A 21025-nucleotide genomic window follows, 5' to 3' on the forward strand; every position below is an offset into this window, starting at 1 on the left:
ACCTTGTAGCCCTTCAAGGTTTCTTAGTAGAGAAGACACAGGATTCAAGTGATACCTTAGGAAAACATGTCAGTATGGAGGATAAAATTAGAGGGGAGACTGGAGGGTGGCCAGTTAGAAGGCCATGCAACCATCCAGATCTGACTTGAGAATGGCTTGACCTAGGGAAGTGACAATCCATCCATATTTACAATATCTAAGGCTTAGTCTTTAAAAACAGGAGACATACTTATCTCTCCAGTAAGAGTCCCCCGTGGTCCTGTGCAAAAGAAGGGAGTAAGATTGGTTGGACTTTAGCATGGCCTCCTCGTTTCTCCAGTCATCCCATGACATGCTTGCCCTTGCGCTAAGTACTGACTCTATAGCCCCGCCATCATGGTATCTGGGGGTGGGGGGTGGGGGGTCCAGGCTCTTTCTCTTTGACTAAATCCACTTCCACAGCACCCTTGTGAGCTGCAGTGTTTAGTAAAATATACTCCAGATGGTGCCAGAAGGCCTTCCACAATCTGTTCCCAACTTACCTTATATTAGTTCTCTAGATAGATAGATATGTATATCACCTGTCACGATCTCTATCTATCTGTATCTATATAGGGAGAGATATGTGAGACAGAGGAAGACAAATACTGTATGATCTCACTTATATGTGGAATCTAACAAAGCAAAACTCCACAGAAACAGAGAGTGGGTTGGTGGTTACCAGGGGTAACTACCAGGGGGAGTAGGGGAAAGGGGGGGATGTTGGTCAAAGGGTACATACACACTTCCCGTTATAAGAAGAGTAAGTTATGGGACTCCTATGTACAGCACTGTGACTATGGTTAATGATGCTGTACTATATCGGATACTTGAAAGTTGCCAAGAGGGTAGATTTTAAATGTTCTCACCACCACCACCACCACCGCAACAAAAATGGCAAATTATGTAAAGTGAAGGATGTGTTAACTAATCTTATCGTGGTAAACATTTTGCAATATATGCATGTATCAAGCCATCACACTGTAAAACAAACTTACACAATGTCATGTGTCAATTTTATCAATAAGGTGGGCTTGGGGGAGAGAAAAATAATAAGTGTGGTAGTTCAGAGGTGAGAGAGGAGATCAATACAGCTTGGGGTGAGGTAGGGAGACCAGGAAGGCCTTGCTAAGGAGGTATGGGTTCATTTCCCCAAATACCACTTGGGTCCCATTTGTCCTCAAACCAACAGCCTCTCCTCTCTCAGACCACACCTGGGAAGGATTTTTAGAACAGATGGTACTCAGGCCAGGCTCTGAAGGATAGGATTCAAACAGATGAAGGAGAGGGGCACCTGGCTGGCTCATTCAGTAGAGTGTGATTCGATCTCGGGGCTGTAAATTCAAACCCCACATTGGGTGTAAAGATGACTTAGAAATAAAATCTTAGGGCACTTGGGCGGCTCAGTCGGCTGAGCAGCTGCCTTCAGCTCAGGTCATGATCCTGGGTCCTGGGATTGAGCCCCAATTTGGGCTCCCTGCTCAGCGGGGAGTCTGCTTCTCCCTCTCCCTCATGCTCACTCTCTCTCTTGCTCTCTCAAATAAATAAATAAATAGATAATCTTTTAAAAAGTAAAAAATAAAATCTTTAAAAAATAGATGAGGGGCGCCTGGGTGGCACAGCGGTTAAGCATCTGCCTTCGGCTCAGGGCGTGATCCCAGCGTTCTGGGATCGAGCCCCATGTCAGGTTCCTCCGCTATGAGCCTGCTTCTTCCTCTCCCACTCCCCCTGCTTGTGTTCCCTCTCTCGCTGGCTGTCTCTATCTCTGTCGAATAAATGAATAAAATCTTTTAAAAAAATAGATGAAAAAATAGATGAAGGGGAGGTATGAGATGTGTTAGGAATAGTGTGAAAAGAGGTTGTGGTGGATGGTTCAGGATGGGACCATAGTGGGCCTTAAGTGCCAGCTTGGGGAAGAGAAGGTGGTTTGGGTTTGACCTTGTAGCCCTTCAAGGTTTCTTAGTAGAGAAGACACAGGATTCAAGTGATACCTTAGGAAAACATGTCAGTATGGAGGATAAGATTAGAGGGGAGACTGGAGGGTGGCCAGTTAGAAGGCCATGCAACCGTCCAGATCTGACTTGAGAATGGCTTGACCTAGGGAGGTGACAATCCATCCATATTTACAATATCTAAGGCTTAGTCTTTAAAAACAGGAGACATACTTATCTCTCCAGTAAGAGTCCCCTGTGGTCCTGTGCAAAAGAAGGGAGTAAGATTGGTTGGACTTTAGCGTGGCCTCCCCGTTTCTCCAGTCATCCCATGACATGCTTGCCCTTGCGCTAAGTACTGACTCTATAGCCTCGCCATCATGGTATCTGGGGGTGGGGGTCCAGGCTCTTTCTCTTTGACTAAATCCACTTCCACAGCACCCTTGTGAGCTGCAGTGTTTAGTAAAATATACTCCAGATGGTGCCAGAAGTAGTTGCAGCTTGTTACTCTGTCCCAATCTACTTTGTCTTTCTGAAGGGCCAGCTGTCAGGGTCCACTAACGCCACCCCTTGCCCACCCCTGGCTGGTCTAAGACCTAGACTCAGCCTTATGGGGACAAGATCAGTGGTTTCTCTTGCCTTGGAACTACGAACAACTCTCTTGCTATTGTGAATTCCTGGGCAGAAGGGGGACCGGGAGAGGGAAGACCATTAGATACTTTCAGCTCCATCCTCAGAACTTTCCCACAAACAGAGAAGCTACACTGCCAGAGAATGGTCAGGAATGCTGTCTTCATGCAGATGGAAGTTGATATGCACCTCCAAAGCAGAAGAGAAAGAGAGCTCCACGTTCTAGTTTCCCTTCACCCTGTTCCCTCTATACCCTGCCTTTCTGGAAGGTATTTGAGTACCCCTCCTCCTCATAGAAGACTCTCTTGGATTTGTCTCTTTTGTTCTGGTCTCTGTCCATTTCTTTTTCCCCCGCCTGACTAGAAAGTCAAAGTGTGAGCTAAGCATTATAGTGCCCTGGCCCCAAACCCTGAAGAGAGAACCCAACCTCAAAGGCTCTTGCCTTGGGCACCTGGGCAGCTCGGTTAAGCGTCTGCCTTTGGCCCAGGTCAGACGCCAGGGTCCTGAAATTGAGTTCAGCATCAAGCTCCCTGCTCAGCGGAAAGCCTGCTTCTCCCTCTCCCTCTTGTGCTCCCCCTACTTGTGCTTTTTCTCTCTCTTGAATACATAAAATCTTAATGAAAAAAAAAACCAACAACAAAACAAAACTCCTACCTTGGTGGGTCCACAGCACTCTTGTTCTTTTTTTTTTTTTTTTTTTTTTAAGATTTGACTGATTGATTGATTTATAGAGCATGAGCCCGGGGAGGGGCAAAGGGGAGGGAGAGAGAATCCAGGCAGACTCCACGCTGAGCACAGAGCCTGAGGTGGGGCTTGATCTCACTACCCTGAGATCATGACCTGAACTGAAATCAAGAGCTGGACATTGAACTGACTGAGCTACCCAGGTGCCCCCCTGTTTTTTCTTAAAGTAAGCTCTCTGCTCAACATGGCGCTGGAACTCAGAACCCCGAGAGCAGGACTCGCATGCTTTCCCAACGGAGCCAGCCAGGCGTCCCTCCCAGCACTCCACTCCGATTGCACTGGAGCGCTGACTTGTCTTTACCTCCTCCGAGGCCGGGACAGAGCCTCATTTGTCTTTGCAAGCCCAGTGCCCCCCCACAGGAGAAACAAGAGGGACCTGGCTGTGCTCCTTCCACTCATGCCTCCTTTCCTTCCAGGTTACCCCAGCCCCCACCCCACTCCAGGTGCTCAGAGGGTGATAGATGGGAGACTCCTTGGGGGACGCTCAGGTGTGTCACCAGCAGCGTCTTCCCAGCACTGGAGACTTCACTGGTCCCCTCCTGCCTCCCCTCAGCAATCCTCCGAGATGGAGGAGGCTGCTCCTCAGAGCAGTCCCAAAGCCTGACTCCGGGGTAGGGAGGAGGGAAGCCGTAGATCACGTGCCCGTCTGCGCCGGTTCTGGCTGCAGCCCAGCTTCTCCTTAGCGTCTCTCCCCCTGCGCACCCCCCCCCCCCGCCCCCGCCATTCCAGCCCACAAAGCCCTGCCCGGGTCCTTGCGGCCATCACTCAGCCCCAGAGATGGCTCTGCAGGATGTGTGCAAGTGGCAGGCCCCCGACACCCAGGGACCATCGCCTCACCTGCCTCGGGCGGGTGGCTGGGCCGTGCCCCCAGGCTGGGACCCCGCAACCTTCGTGCGGAGCCACGGCCCCGGGCTGGCGCATGGCACCACCACCTTGGCCTTCCGCTTCCGCCACGGAGTCATCGCCGCCGCGGACACGCGGTCCTCCTGCGGCAACTATGTGCAGTGCCCGGCCTCCCGCAAGATCATCCCCGTGCACCAGCACCTCCTGGGCACCACGTCCGGCACGTCGGCCGACTGCGCCACCTGGTACCGCGTGCTGCGGCGGGAGCTGCGGCTGCGGGCCCTGCGGGAGGGCCAGCCCCCCAGCGTGGCCGGAGCCGCCCGCCTCCTGGCGGCCATGCTGTCCTGCTACCGCGGCCTCGATCTGTGCGTGGCCACCGCGCTGTGCGGCTGGGACCGCTCGGGCCCTGCCCTCTTCTACGTCTACAGTGACGGCACCCGCCTGCCAGGCAACGTCTTCTCCGTGGGCTCCGGATCTCCCTACGCCTACGGCGTGCTAGACCGCGGCTACCGCTACGACATGAGCCCCCAGGAAGCCTACGCCCTGGCCCGCTGCGCCGTGGCCCACGCCACCCACCGCGACGCCTACTCCGGGGGTTCTGTGGACCTTTTCCACGTGCGGGAGAGCGGATGGGAGTACGTGTCTCGCAACGACGCCTGTGTGCTGTACTCGCAGCTGCAGAAGCTTCCGGAGCCGGAGGAGGAGGAGGAGGCCCGCCGGGACCAGCCTGAGCCCGCCACCCTGCACGGAGGCTCCAGGGTGTCCGCAGAGACTGAGATGCTGTGAGAAGCGGCAGGACTTGGAGGGGGGGGGGAGGGTAGGCTAAGGGAGTGGGTGGGAGGATGGGCACGGGGGTGGGGGGAGCAGCCTCAGCGCATCTGGCTCCAGTCCATAGGGGTCCCCAGCCGTTCGTTCCAAGTCTCCATCCGCTTCTGCCTCCCAACGCTATTGATGACTGTCCAACACGTGCCACGGGATGCCCGGTGGATTGGTCCAGCTGCCTTCCCCCCCGCCAAGTCCTCCTCTGGGCGAATCCTCCCCGCGTGCCTGCTGCACGCCAGACATGGGGCTAGGTGCTAGACCCTCTTTCTCACCACCCTCTCTGCCGCTTTTTCCCACGGGATCCCCGCTCTCTTTGCTTCCCATTCCTGTGCTCATCTCAGCTTCAGTCTTCGTCACTTTGTCACCTTGGTGAGGGGCGTAGCTGGGAGAGGGGTAAGGTGGGGCAAGTCGCCCAGAGTGCCCAGGCTGGGGGCGGGCAGGGCAGCATGGACCCTGTGGTGGTGAGGGGCTTCTCCCAGCAGTTGTCCCCTCGGCCCCTGCCCTGACCCCAAGGGACTCGAAAGACTACAGTCACTACTCCTTCCAAATGCGCTTCTCATGGTAACTCCGAGGTAGAAATTATCCTCACTTTACAGAAGAAGAAACAGGTTCAAGGGTTATGCGACTCGCCCAGGGTCGCACAGTAAGTGGCAGAGGTGAGGCTGGAACCCAGGCCTTCCACTCCAGAGCTCTGCTCCTTTAGCACAGCTCTGGCCTCCCAGGGCCTTTTTCTTGCCTCCCCTCTCTGCCCAAGGCCCTGCAGGGATCTGGGAGTGAGGTGCGGGAGAAAGCAGCTGGGCCACCCCCTCCCCCCAGGGCCTGGAGCCATGGCCACAGCCCACTGGGAGCTCTGGTCTTCCAGCCTCCTCACTGCTGCTGCCAGACTTCTTTCCCCTTCCTCCTTTCTTCCCTTTGCCTTCTTTCCAGCCTTTCCTTCCTGTCACTCCCTCTGGGGAATGAAGAAAAGAGGGAGGTGGCTCTGCCAGTGGGAACTGTTGGGCTAACACATCCTCTCCCCCCCTTCCGGCCCCTCCTCCAGCTCCTCTGTAAGCCCTGACTTGGCCTTTGCCGGCTGCTAGTTCCAGGAGGGCCACCTGCCCTGCCCTGCATCTCCCCAAACAAAGTTGAAGGGGGGTGGGGTGGGAAGCACAGTCAACCAAGAGATGGGGACTGACCGGAAGGAAGGTTGCTGAACCTTCTGTCTCTCATCCCACTCCTGCAGAGCCTCCAGTCCCAAGATTCGAAGCCCCCTTTCCTCCCTCCTGGACACCCCTCCTCTCAGCCTGCAGCCCCGCTCTGAGCCCCAAGCCCCAACACTGCATTTCCTGCTAAGAATTCCTCCAGGCTGGAGCTGGCCAGACAGAGGAGACTCCCAGGCTCTGGGCTTCAGGGCATGATTAGGGAGGATGGAGGAAGGGCCAGGGAGTCTCAGGAAGGAAAGCAGTGGAGGCAGAGGGAGGAAATTGGGGGGTGGGGAGGAGAAGCGGCAGAAAGCTGCCTCATACAGGAGGGCTAGCATTCTGAGTCAGGGTCCAGGAATCTGGTCGGTGGCCTCAACAGCAACCCTGCACCCCCTGTCCATTTCTCAGCCTCTGGGGAGAAGGTGCGGGGCTCTGGGAATGATAAGCGGAGTTCAGGGACCAGGGCCAGCCTCGTTGTGGAGAAGCACAGGAGGAAAGCTTTTGCCCAGGGTGCAAGTGGGTGATGGACTCAGGCGTAGAGCGTGCACCTCCAAGTGCGGAGATGTATGTGGATCTGCATCCTGGTGTGAGTGTGTGGCCCAGTAGAAGTGTGTGCGCGCAAGTGCGGTAGGTGGTGCCCGTGCAGTTCCTGTGTACGGAGACAGGAAAGAGACTGGAAGAGAAAGTGGTAACATCTGGATAAGGAGAGCAGCCCCTCTTTGGAGAGAAACCCAGGCCTTGCCACTTATTTTGGAAAAATGGTCCAAAGCAGAGAGGAAGTGGGGGCAGAGCTCATCGCATTAGTTCCCCACTTCTGTGTCTTCACACCCCTGAGGCCCCAGGAATGTGAAAAAGTGTGTGTGTGTACGCTTGCAGCCTGGGGTTGCAACCTGAGCCCAGTCACAGGCTCAAAAACTGCCTGCAGCTCCCTCCCCTGGGATGCTCTGTGCCCTTCCCCTTCCCATAAAGGGGGGGGGGGACCCACATACAGGGCAGAATAGGAAGGGAGCCCCTCCTTCTCCTGTCACCTTGCCCCTTCTCTCCCTTCTCCTTTCCTTCCACGGTCCCTTTGACAGGTTCTGTCCTTCGAGCTGATGAGGTATTTGAGACCAGAGATAAGCCCAGGGGTCTTGCTGACAGGCCTGTTTCCCTATGCCCTGTTTTTCCCTCCGCATTTGCCAGAGTCAGAGTTGGGTTGGACCTCAGGAAGCAGGTAGGGAGACCTGGGAGGGCACCTAAAGGCCGAATCCCACTTCTGCGCACGCCTCACCACCTAGGAGTGGCCCACCAGTCAGTCCCTCCCTTTTCTCCACTTACTCCCAAAGGCTTGATGCAGATGTTGGGGTGAGACCAAAGGGGCAGAGAGCTTGCCCATCCTGCCCTGAACTGGAAAACCCTGTCCCTCTGACACCACGCTTGGGGTGTTGGCTCCTAATCGTCTCCTTCGGGGGACAGTCAGCCTGCTCTCGCACAGGCCTTTGGCCAGTCAGGGCTCTGGTTCCACCCTTCACACAGCAAAGGACAAGTCCAGCCCCGGGGCAAGGGTCTTGTTCTGCCACCTGGTTGCCCTAACCAAGCAGGCATGGAAGGTGTGAGAGAAGGCATCTTCCCATTGCACTAGCTCCCCCCCGATGGCCAGCACCCCACACTTGGAGGGGAGGGTCATAAGGATCGAGGATGGAGGATCGGTCCTGACCCACCGCCTCAGACCTCCAGGAGCCCTGCCTGGAGTTAGGACTTCCCTTCTCTGCTCAGGGAGTGCATACTGAGAAATGATGGCCCTCTACTCAGCTCACACCCCAGTTGACTTTGATTCGACCCCTGGGACCCTCGATAGCTCGCCTCACTGGTCCCTCTCCCTCCTCCTTTGTGTTACATGGAGAGTAAGACCAGGACTGGGAAGAATTAAAGGTGGAGGCACTGGGCCCAGAATCAATGTGACTACACCATCTCACCCCGGCCCACCCTCTCCCACCTGGCACCTCAGGCCCCGGAGGACTGGCTTGCCCCCTCTCCTGCCCCCCAGCCACATTTTTTCCCAGTCTGAAACCCCTCTTCCTCTCTTCTTAGTCTCTTCTCTCTCCCCTCTCTTCTCAGGAGCTCTCACCCGCACTCTCCTTGCCACCCTCCCCTGTGGCCAATCCCCCTTAATTCCCTTGGACATTTTGAAACCAACAAGGAACAGGAGAGTTGGCAGTGGGGGTACTTACTCCCTGAATGGAAACAACCCAAACCCTCCTCGGGCTAGAGGGACTTGAGTGGACTGCCCCTGAAAGAAGAAAGGAGCCGTAGGGGTTGGGTCCGGCCTCTCCTCCCACCCTATGGCACAGGGAAGCTCTGTACAGAAGCGTGCGTGCAAAACTGGAAACAGGGCTCCAGCTTTAGAAAATAAAGTGTTTGTTTATTATGAAATTAGAGATGGAGGCCCCTCCCCTTCCTCCCTTTTTCCCCTTCCCCAGCTGCCTCCCCCTTTCCTTTCCTTCCCCTCCCCTCCCCCTGGGGCCTGGGAAGCACACAAGACAATGCCCAGAGCTGGGATGCCCAGGGCAGGCCAACAGCTGGGCAGAGCTCCAGGGAGGCGGCCGGGTGGGGGGCTGGAGCTCTCGCCCTGGGAGGTGGGCTGGCACCCTCTCTCTGCTGGAGGCCAGTGGAGCCAGGATGAGGCCATGAGTGATGGATGGAACCATGCGGGCAGGTCTGTAAAGACAGGAGAGCCCGGGGTTCTAGGTGGTGAGTGGAGGAGGTCTTCAGGCCATCTCTGTGCTCCCCCCCTCCCCACCCCCTTAGTTAGGGGCACTGACCTGGGGCCGAACATCCCCCGCAGGAGGGTGGGCAGCAGTGGCTGGAAGTTTCTCTTGCTTTTGGGATGGACAACAGAAAAAACTGAAGAGCCAGTCACAGGGACCCAGAGAGAATGCAGGCAGATGTGGGCAGGAGACAGACACAGAGCATGTGTGTGGGCAAGGGAGACAGAGAGAGGGGTGTGAGAGATTTAGAATCCGGCAGACAACACAGAGTCACAGAGAGAGTGGAATCACAGTGAAAGAACAGAGAGATTCAGAGTCGAGCCACACAATCCAGACCCAGACAGGAGAGTGTTACAGAAAGAGACGGAGATCCCTGGAGGGAGACATACAGACGACTCTCGACTCTCTCGGGAGGAGGGAGGTAAGAAGGAGGTTGCCCTGGGGAAGCTGGGAAGAGGGACACAGGGAGGAGAGGAGGCCTGGGGGCTCCCCCCCCCACCCCCGGGCTGCTGCCGCCTGCCTGGACCCCAGGGGGCTCACTCAGAGGGCCTGTGCGGGCTGCCCCACCGGGCGGGCAGGGCCGCGCCAGCTGTCAGGGGGCCGGGGGCTCCCTGGCCCCGTACAGCTCTGCCAGAGTGCGGAAGAGCGGCCCCCAGTCGTCCAGGGGCTCGGCGGGGCCTGGGGCGCCCCCCGCCTCGCTGCCGGAGCCCAGGGAGCTGAGGGAGCCGCAGGAGGAGCCGCGGCCCTCGTAGCCGTACACCTGCACCGAGTCGTAGGGCGGCACGCTGGGGTCGTCGTCCGCCTCGCGGAGCCGCAGCGCCAGAAGCTGGGCCACGTCCGCGGGGCCGGGGGGCCTGGGCTGGCGGGACGCCCGGGCCCGGGGCAGGACGTCGCGGCGCGCCGGCGGCCCGGGGTTCGGCGGGGCCGCCCCGTCGGGGTTCTGCAGGGCGCTGATGTCGAAGGCCTCCGTGTCCTCTTCGCCGCCGCCCTCGTCGTCGTAGGTGATGATGTTCTCGCGGACGTCCTCCTCCTCCAGCACCATCAGCGCTTCCTGCTTCTGCCGCCGCAGGGCCGCGAACAGCACCACCAGGGCTGGGGGAGAGGCGCACATAGGCCGCTGAGCCCGCGGGACCCCGAGCACGGCAGCCTGCTTCCCTTCTGGACCGCACGCAGGTTGGGAGACAGAGGAGACAGTGTGGCCTGGGGGTGGCAAGACGGGTGTGACACCTGGCAAGCCCCCTTGGAGGCCTGACTTCACCCCGCACTCGCCCGTGTGACTGTGGGGAGTTGCTTCGCTTCTCTGAACCTCTTTGACCCTTAGAGGGCTGGTGTGGAAAACATGACATGTTATGAAATCGCACAGGGTCCAGAGTCAGGCTTCAATAAAGTTTTTAAGGCTTGTTGCTGTCATTGTGGACTGGTAATGTCAGGGACTCGAGGCCAGAGCTCTTCTCTCGGACACACAAGGTAGCGGGAAAATCCCAGCATGGGGGATCCTTCAAGCCCTAGGGTGGATTTCGCTGGGTCCAGGGAGCTGGCTCCTCTCTCTACCCCCTGCAGGCTCAGACCCCACATCCACGTCCCAAGGTGGCCCGACTCACCAAGCAGGGTGCCCACACAGGTGATGATGGCAAGCAGGGCCCCAGTGCTGAGCCCTGCGGGTGAGAGCTGAGCCTCGGGCCGGCAGGAAGCCACGGAGCCGTCGGGCCGGCAGCGGCACACGCTGACAGTCACTGTGGCAGTGCTGCTCAGGGCTGGCTGCCCCCAGTCCCACAGTGCTATGGGAACCAGATAGGGTGCCTGGCGGGGCGGAGCAGGGCGAGAGGGCAGCAGCAGACTAGCAGAGCCATCTGTGGGAGAGGCAAGGTGTTGGGCCCCTTCCTGAGACACCATCCCAGTAGGGTGGGTGCGGCCCAGGGAGACAGCCCGCAATGGGGAAGGCCGGCGAAGAGCAGATGCGTGCACGTCCACATCTACCTTCTGTTGGGTGCAGGGCCCAGATGTGTGGGCAGGGGTGAGGCGGGCTGGGCTAGGGGATGGTAGGGGAGGAGGAGAGCGGGGAGGCCACCTACCTCGGTTGTCTCGGACAGTGAAGTTGGCATCAGGGCCCAGAAGGCCTTGAAGGGAGACGCGGCTACTATTGCCCACCTCATCTCTGTCTAGGGCCCGGATGACCTCAATCAGCTGGGAGCAAGAAGAGAGGCCTTGTATGGAGTGCGCAGCTGGAGGTCTTAGGGTCCCGACCCCTCTGCCTCAGCGGCTCACCTGGCCAGGGGCTGCAGAGTCACACACGAAGGTGTCGTAGGGCTCGGCCAGCTGGGGAGCGTTGTCATTCTCGTCCAGGATCTGGATGTCCACTTGCACACGGGAGGCCTGTGCGGAGCTGTCTGGAGCCAGAACATGAACACATACACCCCCACCATGCACACGCAACAGTTGACACACAACACACATGGTGCGTGGGCCCGGAGGCCCCATGAAGCGTACGCACACACGTGCCACACGCGGTATTTGCATGCAACATGCAAGCAGCAGACGGTGTTGTGAAATGAATGGAACCCCACCAAGAGCATCCAGCATTCACATGGCAGCCCAGGTAAGTGCGGCGTGGGACGCACAGCCCAAAGGCGAGGCACCCATGATGGGCATACAGGATGACCCACAGCCCGGCACAGGCACCACAAGTGAAAGGTAGACAGAAGGTGCATACAGGGTGCACACAGACAACAGGCACGAAACAAACACATTCATGCCATATATTCGATGTGTACTCAGCATTCAGAACAAATACAACAGATGTGAAGTGGGCGTTGGATACACACAGTGCATTCAGTGTCACCGTCCCCCCGCCCCGGGGTCCAGAGGATGCATTTCCATACACAGCACCAGCGAGACAGACGGAGACGGACAGACAGACAGACAGACAGACACACACACACACACGCCCCGTCAGCGGTTGGAAGGCTATGGCATAGCAATGAGTAGCACTTAGAGTTGGCCTTGGGGAACCAGGCCAGCCTGGGTGCCACAGCCAGACACGGGCCCCCTTCTTCATGCAACCCTTCATCAGGTGGCTTCCCGTCACTACCCTGACCTGCTCCTCACTGCCAGTGGCATTCGAGAAAGAATGGAAAACAGGTATCCCTGCCCACCCTGATGCCCGCCTCTCCTGGCCGAGCCTCCCAGATTCTTTAGTCCTCTCCCAGGTGGGGAGAGAGCTGGCCTGCCCCGGGGAAGGGGCCAAGGTCCCAGCCTGGGCAAGGGAGGCTGAGTGGGCTCCCTCACAAAAGGTTGGGGGCTCCATTCCTTCTCTGCAATAAGGGCCCAGGGCCTGCTAGTTGATCTTGGGGTTTGCTGGAGAGCAGGATTTGGTGGGAGGGTGAGAAGGCAGGGAGGGAAACACACACACACACACACAGACGGCCAGCTACGTGTACACGGACAACTCCAAGCACTGTATAGACACACGGGGACATTCACGCGGACAGACACGCATGCAGCGCCATGTAACACACAGGCACGGGGACGTACACATGGGCCCGTACACGTAACCGTCTACGCATGACAGGCAACGTGGTGAGGGGCTAAGCACTCTGACTCCGCAGCCTCACAGGGTCTCATGGCTCTGCCCCTTCACGTCGGTGTGACTTGGGGCAGTTACTTAACTGCTCTTTGTCTGAGTTTCCTTATTTTCGAACAGGGAAATAATCAAACCTCCCTCATAAAGTTGTGCTGGTGATCACGTTAATTAATCAACGTTTGGTACTTAGAACAGTTCCTGGTACTCACTAGGTAATAAATTCTCCGTCCACGAACACGTATATACACAGAGTGATACATACAAACAGCTACTTGTACCTATCCTTATACGCATCTAATTATTCTACTCGCTCGACTACACACACACACACACACAACTACATGTGTGTATATGTATGGGTCACACACACGGAATTATACACACACGTACACAATCACATGCACACACATAGAGCTCTTCGCTGCCGTGTACAGACACCTGTGCACACAGTGACAGTTCCCATAGACCAGACACAGACAGCAAAGGTAGGAGGCCCCGCAGCGTGAGCGGTAGTGATAAAGGCGAGGTTCACAGGGGTCTGGGAGGTCTCCCTGACTCCATGGGCCACGGCCGCCCAGAGGCAGCCAAAGCCTGCTGCTGGTGACTGGTGGCTGACAGGGGCCAGAGAGGGCCGCTCTCCGCTATCTTGAGGGCTCTCTGTAGGGCTTCCCTGGGAGGGGCTGCTGGAGCCCTCCAGTCAGCCTCCAGAGGAGGGGCCCAGACCCGCCCTGGCCCCTGGCTTCAGCCTGAAGTGGACAGTGGGCAGGACAGGGTCTGCCAGGCGGCAGATTGGGGTTTCCTGGGGCTTAGGAGCTATTTGAGGTTGGGTTTGTTTCCCAGTTGGGGAAAGTCAGGTATGTGAGTGAATTTAAAGTCAGGGGAATGCGCAGGCAGATCCACTGTATCCAGGCCAGCCCAACCTCAGAGACCAGGAGGCCTGCCTGGTGGTGGTGATCCAGGCTGGGAAGCCAGCGGGGGCAGTGACTGCCTCCCCTCTCCCTGCTCAGGGACAGCTCTTCGGCCAGGCTGCCGCTGCCTTCTCCCTCTCCTGGGGGCCCCGGGCTCCTCACCGAGCTCTGTGGCCAGCACCGTGAGGTTGTGCCAGACGCGAGCCTCGCGGTCCAGGGGCACCACTGTGCGGATGGTGCCGTCTTCGGGCTCGATGGAGAAGCAGCGCTCTGGATCCGAGTGGGGGAGGATGGAGTATCTGGGGAAGATGGAGCGGAGCTGGGGGCTGATCTGCGGGCAGGGCCAGAGCTTGCTGCTACCCCTCCCTCCCTTCTGTTCGCCTTGACGGGCCTCTTGGTTCTTCTGGGCAGAGGGCCCGAGCTCGCTGGGCTGAGCCTGCCCCGGGTACCCAGAGCCATAAACCACATTAGGGTCCCCTTAAAAGACAAATCGCTTAGGGAAGTTATCAACATTAAACACCTGTCCTGAGACTCAGGGGGACTGGGTTTCATGGTGCGGGACAGACAGAAAGAGGTGGAAGGAGGGGAAAACAGCCTGTCTTTCTGACTTCTGGGCTCTATGCTAGAGACGCAGGGACCCCAGGCTTGCTCTGCCTCAGACCAGCTGTGTGACCTTGGGTGAATCGTTTAACCTCTGTTTACTTAACTACAAAATGGGAATGCCCCCAGCACCCCCCTCATTCCTGTGACAGGGATGCTGAAAGGTGGGAAGAGTGGCTCTTCTCAAGGCAGACAAATCTGGATTCGAGTCCCAGCTCTGCTGTTTCCTGACTATGTGACCTTGGGCAAGGAACTTAACCTGTCGGGGCCTACCCTCTAAAATAACTGGGGATGATTGTGCCCACTTCACAGGGCTGTTGTGAAAACTGAATGTTATCGAGTGGATAAAATGTGCGGAGGGATAGTGGTAGCCAGCCATCCAGCATCGGCGCTCGGCCGAGGAGCCTGCATCTGCTTGCACAGCCACTGGGAGGCGCCACTGCTATCCTCCCAGAGGGATGGCTGGAGCTGGGGCGGGGGCGGGGGCGGGGGTGGTGGTGCTAGCTGGGTCCTCCAGGCCTTCCCTGGCCCTCAGCCCTGCAGAGAGGGAGACCTCTGCCAGGAGGTGAGTGGGATTTTCGGTGAAGGGGGCCCATCCTCGGTGGGAATAGCCTGCCACTGGGCTCCTTCCCTGAGGCCTGGCCCTTCCCCTACCCACACCCCAGCTCACCTGATTGGGCTGGCTGGGGAATCCAGGTCTGCTGCTGAGACCTGGCCCACCAGTGTCCCGGGAGCTTTGTTCTCAGGCACCGCCAGGTGATAGGCAGCCTGGGTGAAGGCAGGTGGCTCTGGGGCATCCTGCACAGCCACACGCACAGAGGCCACGTCCTTGAAGGGCCCTCGCCTCAAGTAGGCTGGGTCGATGAGGGTGTTGGTGGCCTCCACGCGGAAGGAATAGGAGCGCCGGGTCTCGAAGTCTAGGGGCTATGGGGAGGGGAGGTGGAGTGACTGAGGCACAGGAAACCAGAGCAGGCCCAAGGTCCCGAAGGTGAGAGGTCCCCTCCCCATGCATGCGGCGCTCAGCCCACCTGAGAGGAGAGGTGGGCACTGAGGGGCAGTGGCCGCAGTGGTCAGTGTGAGGCAGATGACTCAGCCTGTGACCTTAGGTCTGCCCCCAGCTCCATCATAGACTGTACATGAAAAATCCTGAGCCAGTCTCTCCCCCTTGCTGGGCCCCCCAGTCCCTCAGCAGAAAGATGACCCTGATCTCTGAGCTCCAGCGCAGCGGTCCCGAGTCTGTTCTAGACCAGTTAGAAGTGAGCCTTGTGGGGCAAGAGGTAGGTAGGAGTGAGTGTGCGAGTGTTAGCAGACAGGAGGCTAACCTTGCGGACAGTGAGGAGCCCATCTCGACCCTGGGAGTCTGTGCTGATGCTGAAGGCTTCAGCCCCCTCTCCGTCCAGGATGCTGTATGCCATGAGGGCGTTGTCCCCCAGATCGGGGTCCTGGGCCCGCAGCCGGCCCACCAGGGTGCCCGGCCCAGCCGTCTCCACCACCGAGAACTGGTATAGGCCTTGAGGGGGGACGGAGGGGAGACATCTTGGGTTCCCAGCCCTCCTCCCTCTCCCGGAACTTCCTTCTCCTGGGGTCTGGCTGGAGGAGAGCGGGGGGGGGGGGGGGGTGGGGGGGGTGGGGGGGGGTGGGGGTGGTGGTGGTGGTGGTGGTGGTGGTGGTGGTGGGTGGAGGCAAGGCTTCTCCAGAGGCTGTAGGGGGTGGGGGTGGGCAAAGGATGGCTCTGGTGGCAGCACTGGCCCCTTACTCTGAGGGAACTTGGGGGGGTTGTCGTTGACATCGCTGAGGGTGACCGTCACCGTAGTGCTGCCCGACAGCCCCCCCATGTGGCCGCCCATGTCCTTGGCCTGAATCACCACCAAGAACTCCTCCTGCGTCTCCCGGTCCATGTTGGGGATGGCAGTACGCACCACTCCTAGGGAGACACGACGGGTCAGGGGGTGCCTGTTCGCATGGCTGCCCCACCAGGCTCCGAACGCTATCCTCACCAGTCTGGGGGTCCACCGAGAAGAAAGGCAGTCCATCCAGCACGGTATACACCAGCTTGGCACTGTTCCCGTAGCTGGGGTCATCGGCATCGTGAGCAGTCACCTGGATCACTGACGTCCCTGTGGGGGACCCCGGCACCCCACTCAGCAGGGGCAGGGCCAGGTGGGAAAGAACAGCAAATGAGGGGGACCCAGACACGAGAGCAATGCGGGAAGGAGAGGTGAGGGTGCTCCAGGAGACGGGATCTGGGATGTCAGAGTTGGGGTACTCACCGACATTGGACATCTCGGGCACGGTGGCGTGGTAGGGCCCGAGGGGAAAGATAGGCGGGTTGTCATTAATGTCCTGCACCTTGATGATAAACTCCGACGGGGGCTCCAGAGGCCGGTTTGAGGCTCGGTCCACGGCTTGGGCAAGCAGCACGTACTGTGCCTTCTCCTCCCGGTCCAGGCTCTTGGTGACATGGATATTGCCTGTGGCCTCATCAATCACAAATACAGTGCCTGCCCCCTCCCCGGTCAGCAGGTACTTGGTGCGGCCCTCGCCCCGGTCCACATCCGAGTGCAGCTGTAGGGTCGGAGAGAAACGGCAGCAGGTTCCCAGCATAGGGACAGAAAGGTTAAAGAGCCTATGACTGGGTGGAGTGTTGGGAGTCCTGAGGGACCAAGGTCATTGAAGAAGTGATGAAGTTGCAGGGCGGGGCCTAAGGGCCTCGAGAGTCAGGGCAGACATGGGAAGGGCTGGTCCTTACCTTACCGATAAGGACGGGCTCTGGACCGGCGTATTCCTCAATGACAAAGAACTGGTTCCACACCCAGCTCCTTCGGTTCCGCAGCAGCACTGGTCCTGGGCTCCCCCGGGACCCCGTCCAGGCCCGGGCTGGGGCTGCCAGGCGCCCCATGCAGCCCCAGCCACCCAGCCAGGCCAGCAGGAGCCTCACCAGGCCCCACATGTTTGGGCTCCAGGCAGGGCTCTGTTCACTGTCCCCGGGTACTGAGGCATGAGCTGGCCGGGGCAGAAGGGCAGATGCTTTGGGGCTACCCCATGGATCCACACCTGTAGGACAGGTAGCTGTTCAGGGTCAAGGAAACCCTTAACTCTCCCCATCCCCCAACCAAAGTTAGATGCCGAAGATCAGACCTCCAAGGAACCAGACACCCCCCTGCCCAGAACCCAGACTGAGACAGAGCAGACGGTCTGATCCTTCCCTCCACCAGGCTCTGCCTGTATTCACCTCCAGCCCTACAAACTGATAAATCTCTGGCCAGTCAACTCTAAGTAGAGAAGCTGGGGAGGAAAACAGGAGGGGGGATGCGGGGAAGGTTTGGAACCCAAGATCTACCCCTGTGCTGCCAGGTTGGGTATGCAGCCAGGGGGCCGGAGGAGTTGGGGGCTACCAGGGAAAGGGCTTAAAATCCGGGGGCTGGCACTCACGGAGGTGTGGTCTCAGGGTGGCTGGGGTCAGGCTGAGCTATGACAAGGCGTGCAGGCTGAGACAGGGTTGAGAGACTGTGGAAGTCCCTCCTCCATAGGGAACCCCACCTCTCTGGAACCTGCCCCCAGCCCACACTGCCAGCTGAAGTCCTTGAAGGGGGACTGGGCTCAGGAGGCAGAGTGCGGGGAAGAAAGAAGAGGGTGTAGAGCTGGGGGCAGGGCCAGGAGGCTGGGAGAGGAGAGCAGAGACTACAGACTCAGTGCTAGTGATGGTGAGACCCAGACTCAGGCACTGTCCGGCACAGACTGAGACAGAATGGCAGCAAGAGACACAAGGAAAGAGATCAAAGGAGGCAGCCTGGGTGTCTGACAGGCAGAGAGGAGTCATAGGTAACAGGCTTGGGAATGGGTAGGAGGGGGGCAGAGGGGCTTTCTGCAAGTGATGGGCAGGTGGGGGGTAGCCCTCAGCTGCGGGGGTCAGAGCAGGCCTCGGGAACTTCAATCTGAGAGAGGGGGCAGCCAGGAGGGGCTTGGGGAAGGGAGCTGGAGAGAGGACCCTTCCCACTGCTGACTCCTCCCTCTCCTCCTGGGGGGACCCCTCAGGTAGCTGTGGCTGCCGCCCCTCCTCCCCCACAGCAGACACACACCTGCCAGTCCTTTCCCTCCCGAGGGAAGAGGGAAGCCGGGAGGGAAGCCGGGGACCAGAGCGGGAGGCGGGACGAGAAGGAGAAGGAAAGGGTTGGAGGAGTGGGAAACAGGATAGAGAGAAGGGAAGAGGCGGCGAGAGGGAAGAGACGGGGGAAGGAAAGGAGAGCGGGAAAAGGCAAAGAGAAAGACAGGAAAGGAAAGGTAGGGGAAGGAAAAGGCAAAGAGGAAGAGGAGGTGGAGAAAGGGCAAGAGGGAGAGGGAAGGGGCAGAAGAGGCAAACAGGCAGAGAGAAGGCAGGGTGAAGAGAAACAGAGGGAGAGGAAAATGGGGAAAGGAGGGAGAGAGGTGCGAGGGAAGAAGGTAAAGAGGTAGAGCGCGGGAAAAGGGAGCCGGCAGTGGGCTCCCAGCCACGGAGCGCACCGCTCTGAAGACACCCGCAGGCTGCGGGCCCCCTGCTGCCCCTCCGCGGGTTCCCGACCCCGGGCTCCGGGGCAGGCGCCCTTACCTGGCGGTGCCGAGGGGCCCAGGCCGGCGGGGAGCGTCCCCGCCCGCCCGCGTCGCCGGGTCCCGGGGGCGCAGCCCCGAGCCGATCGGAGCGGGCGCCGCGGCTCCGCTGCAGGTCTGAGCGGCCCCGGCGAGAACAAGGGAGCGAGACGGAGGGGGCGGGGGAAGGAGGCTCCGCCTGCGGAGGAGCGAGGCGGCTCCGCGGCGCGCGGGAGAGAGCCCAGCCTCCGACCCTCCCCGGCCAGCCCGGGCCCGCGCGGCGGGGGCGGGGGCGGCGCTGCCTGGCCGCCGGGCGCATACAGATGCGGCGCCCCTCCCGGACCGGGCCCGCAGCGCCCGGCGGGGCACTCGGGCGGGAGGACGTCCAGGCCCCGGCGCCAGGCCGTCCCCGAACGGCTGGCGGGGAGGGTGCAGCCGGGAGCACCGAGCGGCCCCGCACGCCCCCCTGCAGCGGGGCCAAGGGTGAGCGCGCGGTGAGGCGGGGAATTAGGAGCCGGCATTTGGGGAGCCGGTGCGGGGCACCACAGCCGGCCGACTGGGGAGCGCTTAAGGCCGGCGGAAGAGTCCAAGGAGTCCGCGGGCGGGCCCTGGGAGCGGGTCAGGGACCGAGGCACGACAGCAGCGGGAGGCGACGGCGGTGGGGAGCAGAGCCTTTTTGGGAAGCTCATTTACAGGCGCCCACTGAGCGAGTGGCTGCCGCCCCCTGGCGGCCGCTGTGGGAGGCGCCTTGAAGGTGGCGAGCAGGTGACCAAATGTCTAACTGGGGACTGGGAACCTGGACAGGGACCCTCCTCTTCCCAGGGGTCTTCCCCTCTGGCCTCCAGTGAGGAAGAGGCTGTGTGGTGATGTGGGTAGAGACAGGCAGGGATGGAGCGCGGGAACTCCCTGCTCCAGGAAGCAGCAGCCTGCCTAGCAAGTGTATGGAGTGCAAGCCATGGTGGCCCCGCGCTACAGCCATCCTCTTGGACTCAGTGCGGCTCTCCCCGGGGCCCTGCCCAAGGAAAGCCAGTCTCACGCACTAGTTAAAACTAAGTCAGATTTTTATTATTTTCCATAGACCACATCATTTAATAATAAAAAAAATAAAAATAAAAATTGAACAAAAGGAAAAGGTGGATATAAAGTGGAACCGGTGGGCAGGAGGCAAGGGCTGCAGGACAGAAGAGACTGGGAACTGCAGGGGCCCTGGGACTCAGGAGGAGATGCTGATTCAGCTCATAGGTGACCCAGTCCTGGCCCCGGCTGTTCCCAAGAGGGGGTTGTGAGTACCCAAAGGAGGTGGTGAGCAGGATGGAGGAAAAATGAGAGGTCTGGGGCTCCTGGCTGTTCCCCACCTCTGGGCCAACCACCTCCCTCCCTAACCTAGCTCTTCCCTCTCAGACTCAACAATGGGGAATGAGAGGGAGGAGAGGGCTAACTCCCAAGAGATAGGTTATGGGTGTGGGGTTTTGGGGGGAAAGACGGCCACTGCTCCATTTGGTATGTGGGGTCAGGTGGCAGCCATACTCGAGCACTGGGTAAATGGTGTGAAAGACCCCTGGTTCTAGGGCGGTGGAAACTGTACCTATCCCTCTGTGGCCTCGAACCCCCCGGGGCAGGGTGGCTGATGCCTGCAGCTCTCCCTCAGGTGTTCCCGGCTAGCGGCGCCCACCCCGGTCCCGCACAGGTGTGCTCCGACTCCGGCTCCTGCTGTGGCGCTTGGTGTCTCTGCGGTCCCTCTCCCTGCCTCGCTCCCGGTCCCTCTCCCTATCCCGATCTCGATCACCCCTGTCACGCTCCCTCTCCCTCTCTCTTTCCCTGTCCCTCTCTCGGCTGTGCTCTCGACGCTTCTCCCGCTCCAGCTGTCGGTTCCGTTCCCGTTCTGCTTCCTTCTCCCGCTCCTTTTGCTCTTCCTCTTCTTGCTCCTTTCGCCGCTTCTCCCGCTCCTTGGCCCGTTCAGCCCGCTCTGCCTCCTTCTGAACAATCTGCAGCAGGCGGCAAAGGCAGAGGAGAGCAATCTCAGCCCCACTCACGCCTGTCCCACTTTGTCTCTGTCTCTGGACCCTGCCCTAGCTCAGGAGCACTGCCGCCTTTGCTGTTACGCAGGAAGGGGGTTGTCAGCAATCACTTCCATCTTTGCCTCCGGGTCCCAATCCCTCTAAGTGTTTGCCTTTTACACCCATGACAGGCAGCGGCACCATCCATGCCTTACCGCTGGTATTTCTCTCGCTACTCAGATGTGAACACACCGCTTTTCCCTTTAGCTGAGTACACCAGCCTCAAATTCCCAAAAAGGCCCATTACAAAGAAACTTAAATTTAAAAAGTAAAAAATCCTAGGGGTGCCCGGCTGGCTCAGTTGGAAGAGGATGCAATTCTCGATCTTGGGGTTGTGAGTTCGAGCCCCACATTTGGTGTGGAGATTACTTACCAATAAATAAAAATTGAAAAAAAAAAAA

General features: G+C 59.1%; 3 protein-coding genes across 11 annotated transcripts in view; 1 reads left to right on the forward strand and 2 right to left on the reverse strand.

The window, feature by feature from the left end:
* The first annotated feature begins 4100 nt into the window (after positions 1-4100).
* Positions 4101-4952, forward strand: PSMB11 (proteasome subunit beta 11). Its single transcript, XM_045802580.1, has one exon. It carries the CDS (start codon positions 4101-4103, stop codon positions 4950-4952), a length of 852 nt encoding a protein of 283 aa, XP_045658536.1.
* Positions 4953-8652: 3700 nt separating this feature from the next.
* On the reverse strand, positions 8653-18737 carry CDH24 (cadherin 24). Its single transcript, XM_045802765.2, has 13 exons — positions 18590-18737; positions 16754-17058; positions 16275-16569; positions 16002-16121; positions 15761-15928; positions 15327-15514; positions 14675-14928; positions 13567-13703; positions 11182-11303; positions 10989-11100; positions 10518-10766; positions 8971-10008; positions 8653-8866 (listed from the first exon to the last, which is right to left on the reverse strand). The coding sequence occupies exons 2-12, from the start codon at positions 16952-16954 to the stop codon at positions 9509-9511; spliced, it is 2346 nt and encodes a 781-aa protein (XP_045658721.2). The 5' UTR covers positions 16955-17058; positions 18590-18737; the 3' UTR covers positions 8653-8866; positions 8971-9508.
* An 873-nt stretch (positions 18738-19610) lies between these two features.
* ACIN1 (apoptotic chromatin condensation inducer 1) overlaps positions 19611-21025 on the reverse strand; it is a 33378-nt gene continuing 31963 nt past the window's right edge. For all 9 annotated transcript variants that reach the window (XM_045802759.2, XM_045802760.2, XM_045802758.2 and 6 more), the window contains one exon: positions 19611-20552. In XM_045802759.2, coding sequence (XP_045658715.2) covers positions 20226-20552 — 327 coding nt within the window. In that variant the 3' untranslated portion in view covers positions 19611-20225. The remainder of the gene's footprint in view (positions 20553-21025) is intronic.

The sequence above is a fragment of the Ursus americanus genome, chromosome 35, assembly GCF_024610735.1.
Source record: "Ursus americanus isolate L20-20 chromosome 35, mUrsAme1.1.p, whole genome shotgun sequence".
In the NCBI taxonomy this organism is placed as follows: domain Eukaryota; kingdom Metazoa; phylum Chordata; class Mammalia; order Carnivora; family Ursidae; genus Ursus; species Ursus americanus.

What these genes read in the sequence shown, in the direction of transcription:
- PSMB11 (XM_045802580.1), top strand. Translation starts at nt 4,101, where the DNA reads ATGGCTCTGCAGGATGTGTGCAAGTGGCAGGCCCCCGACACCCAGGGA.
- CDH24 (XM_045802765.2), bottom strand. Translation starts at nt 16,954, where the DNA reads ATGTGGGGCCTGGTGAGGCTCCTGCTGGCCTGGCTGGGTGGCTGGGGC. An exon ending in GCCCGAGATGTCCAATGTCG is followed by an intron (nt 16,122 to 16,274) that starts GTGAGTACCCCA and finishes GGTCCCCCACAG; the next exon opens with GGACGTCAGTGATCCAGGTG. An exon ending in ACTCTGCAGCCCCTGGCCAG is followed by an intron (nt 11,101 to 11,181) that starts GTGAGCCGCTGA and finishes TCTTGCTCCCAG; the next exon opens with CTGATTGAGGTCATCCGGGC.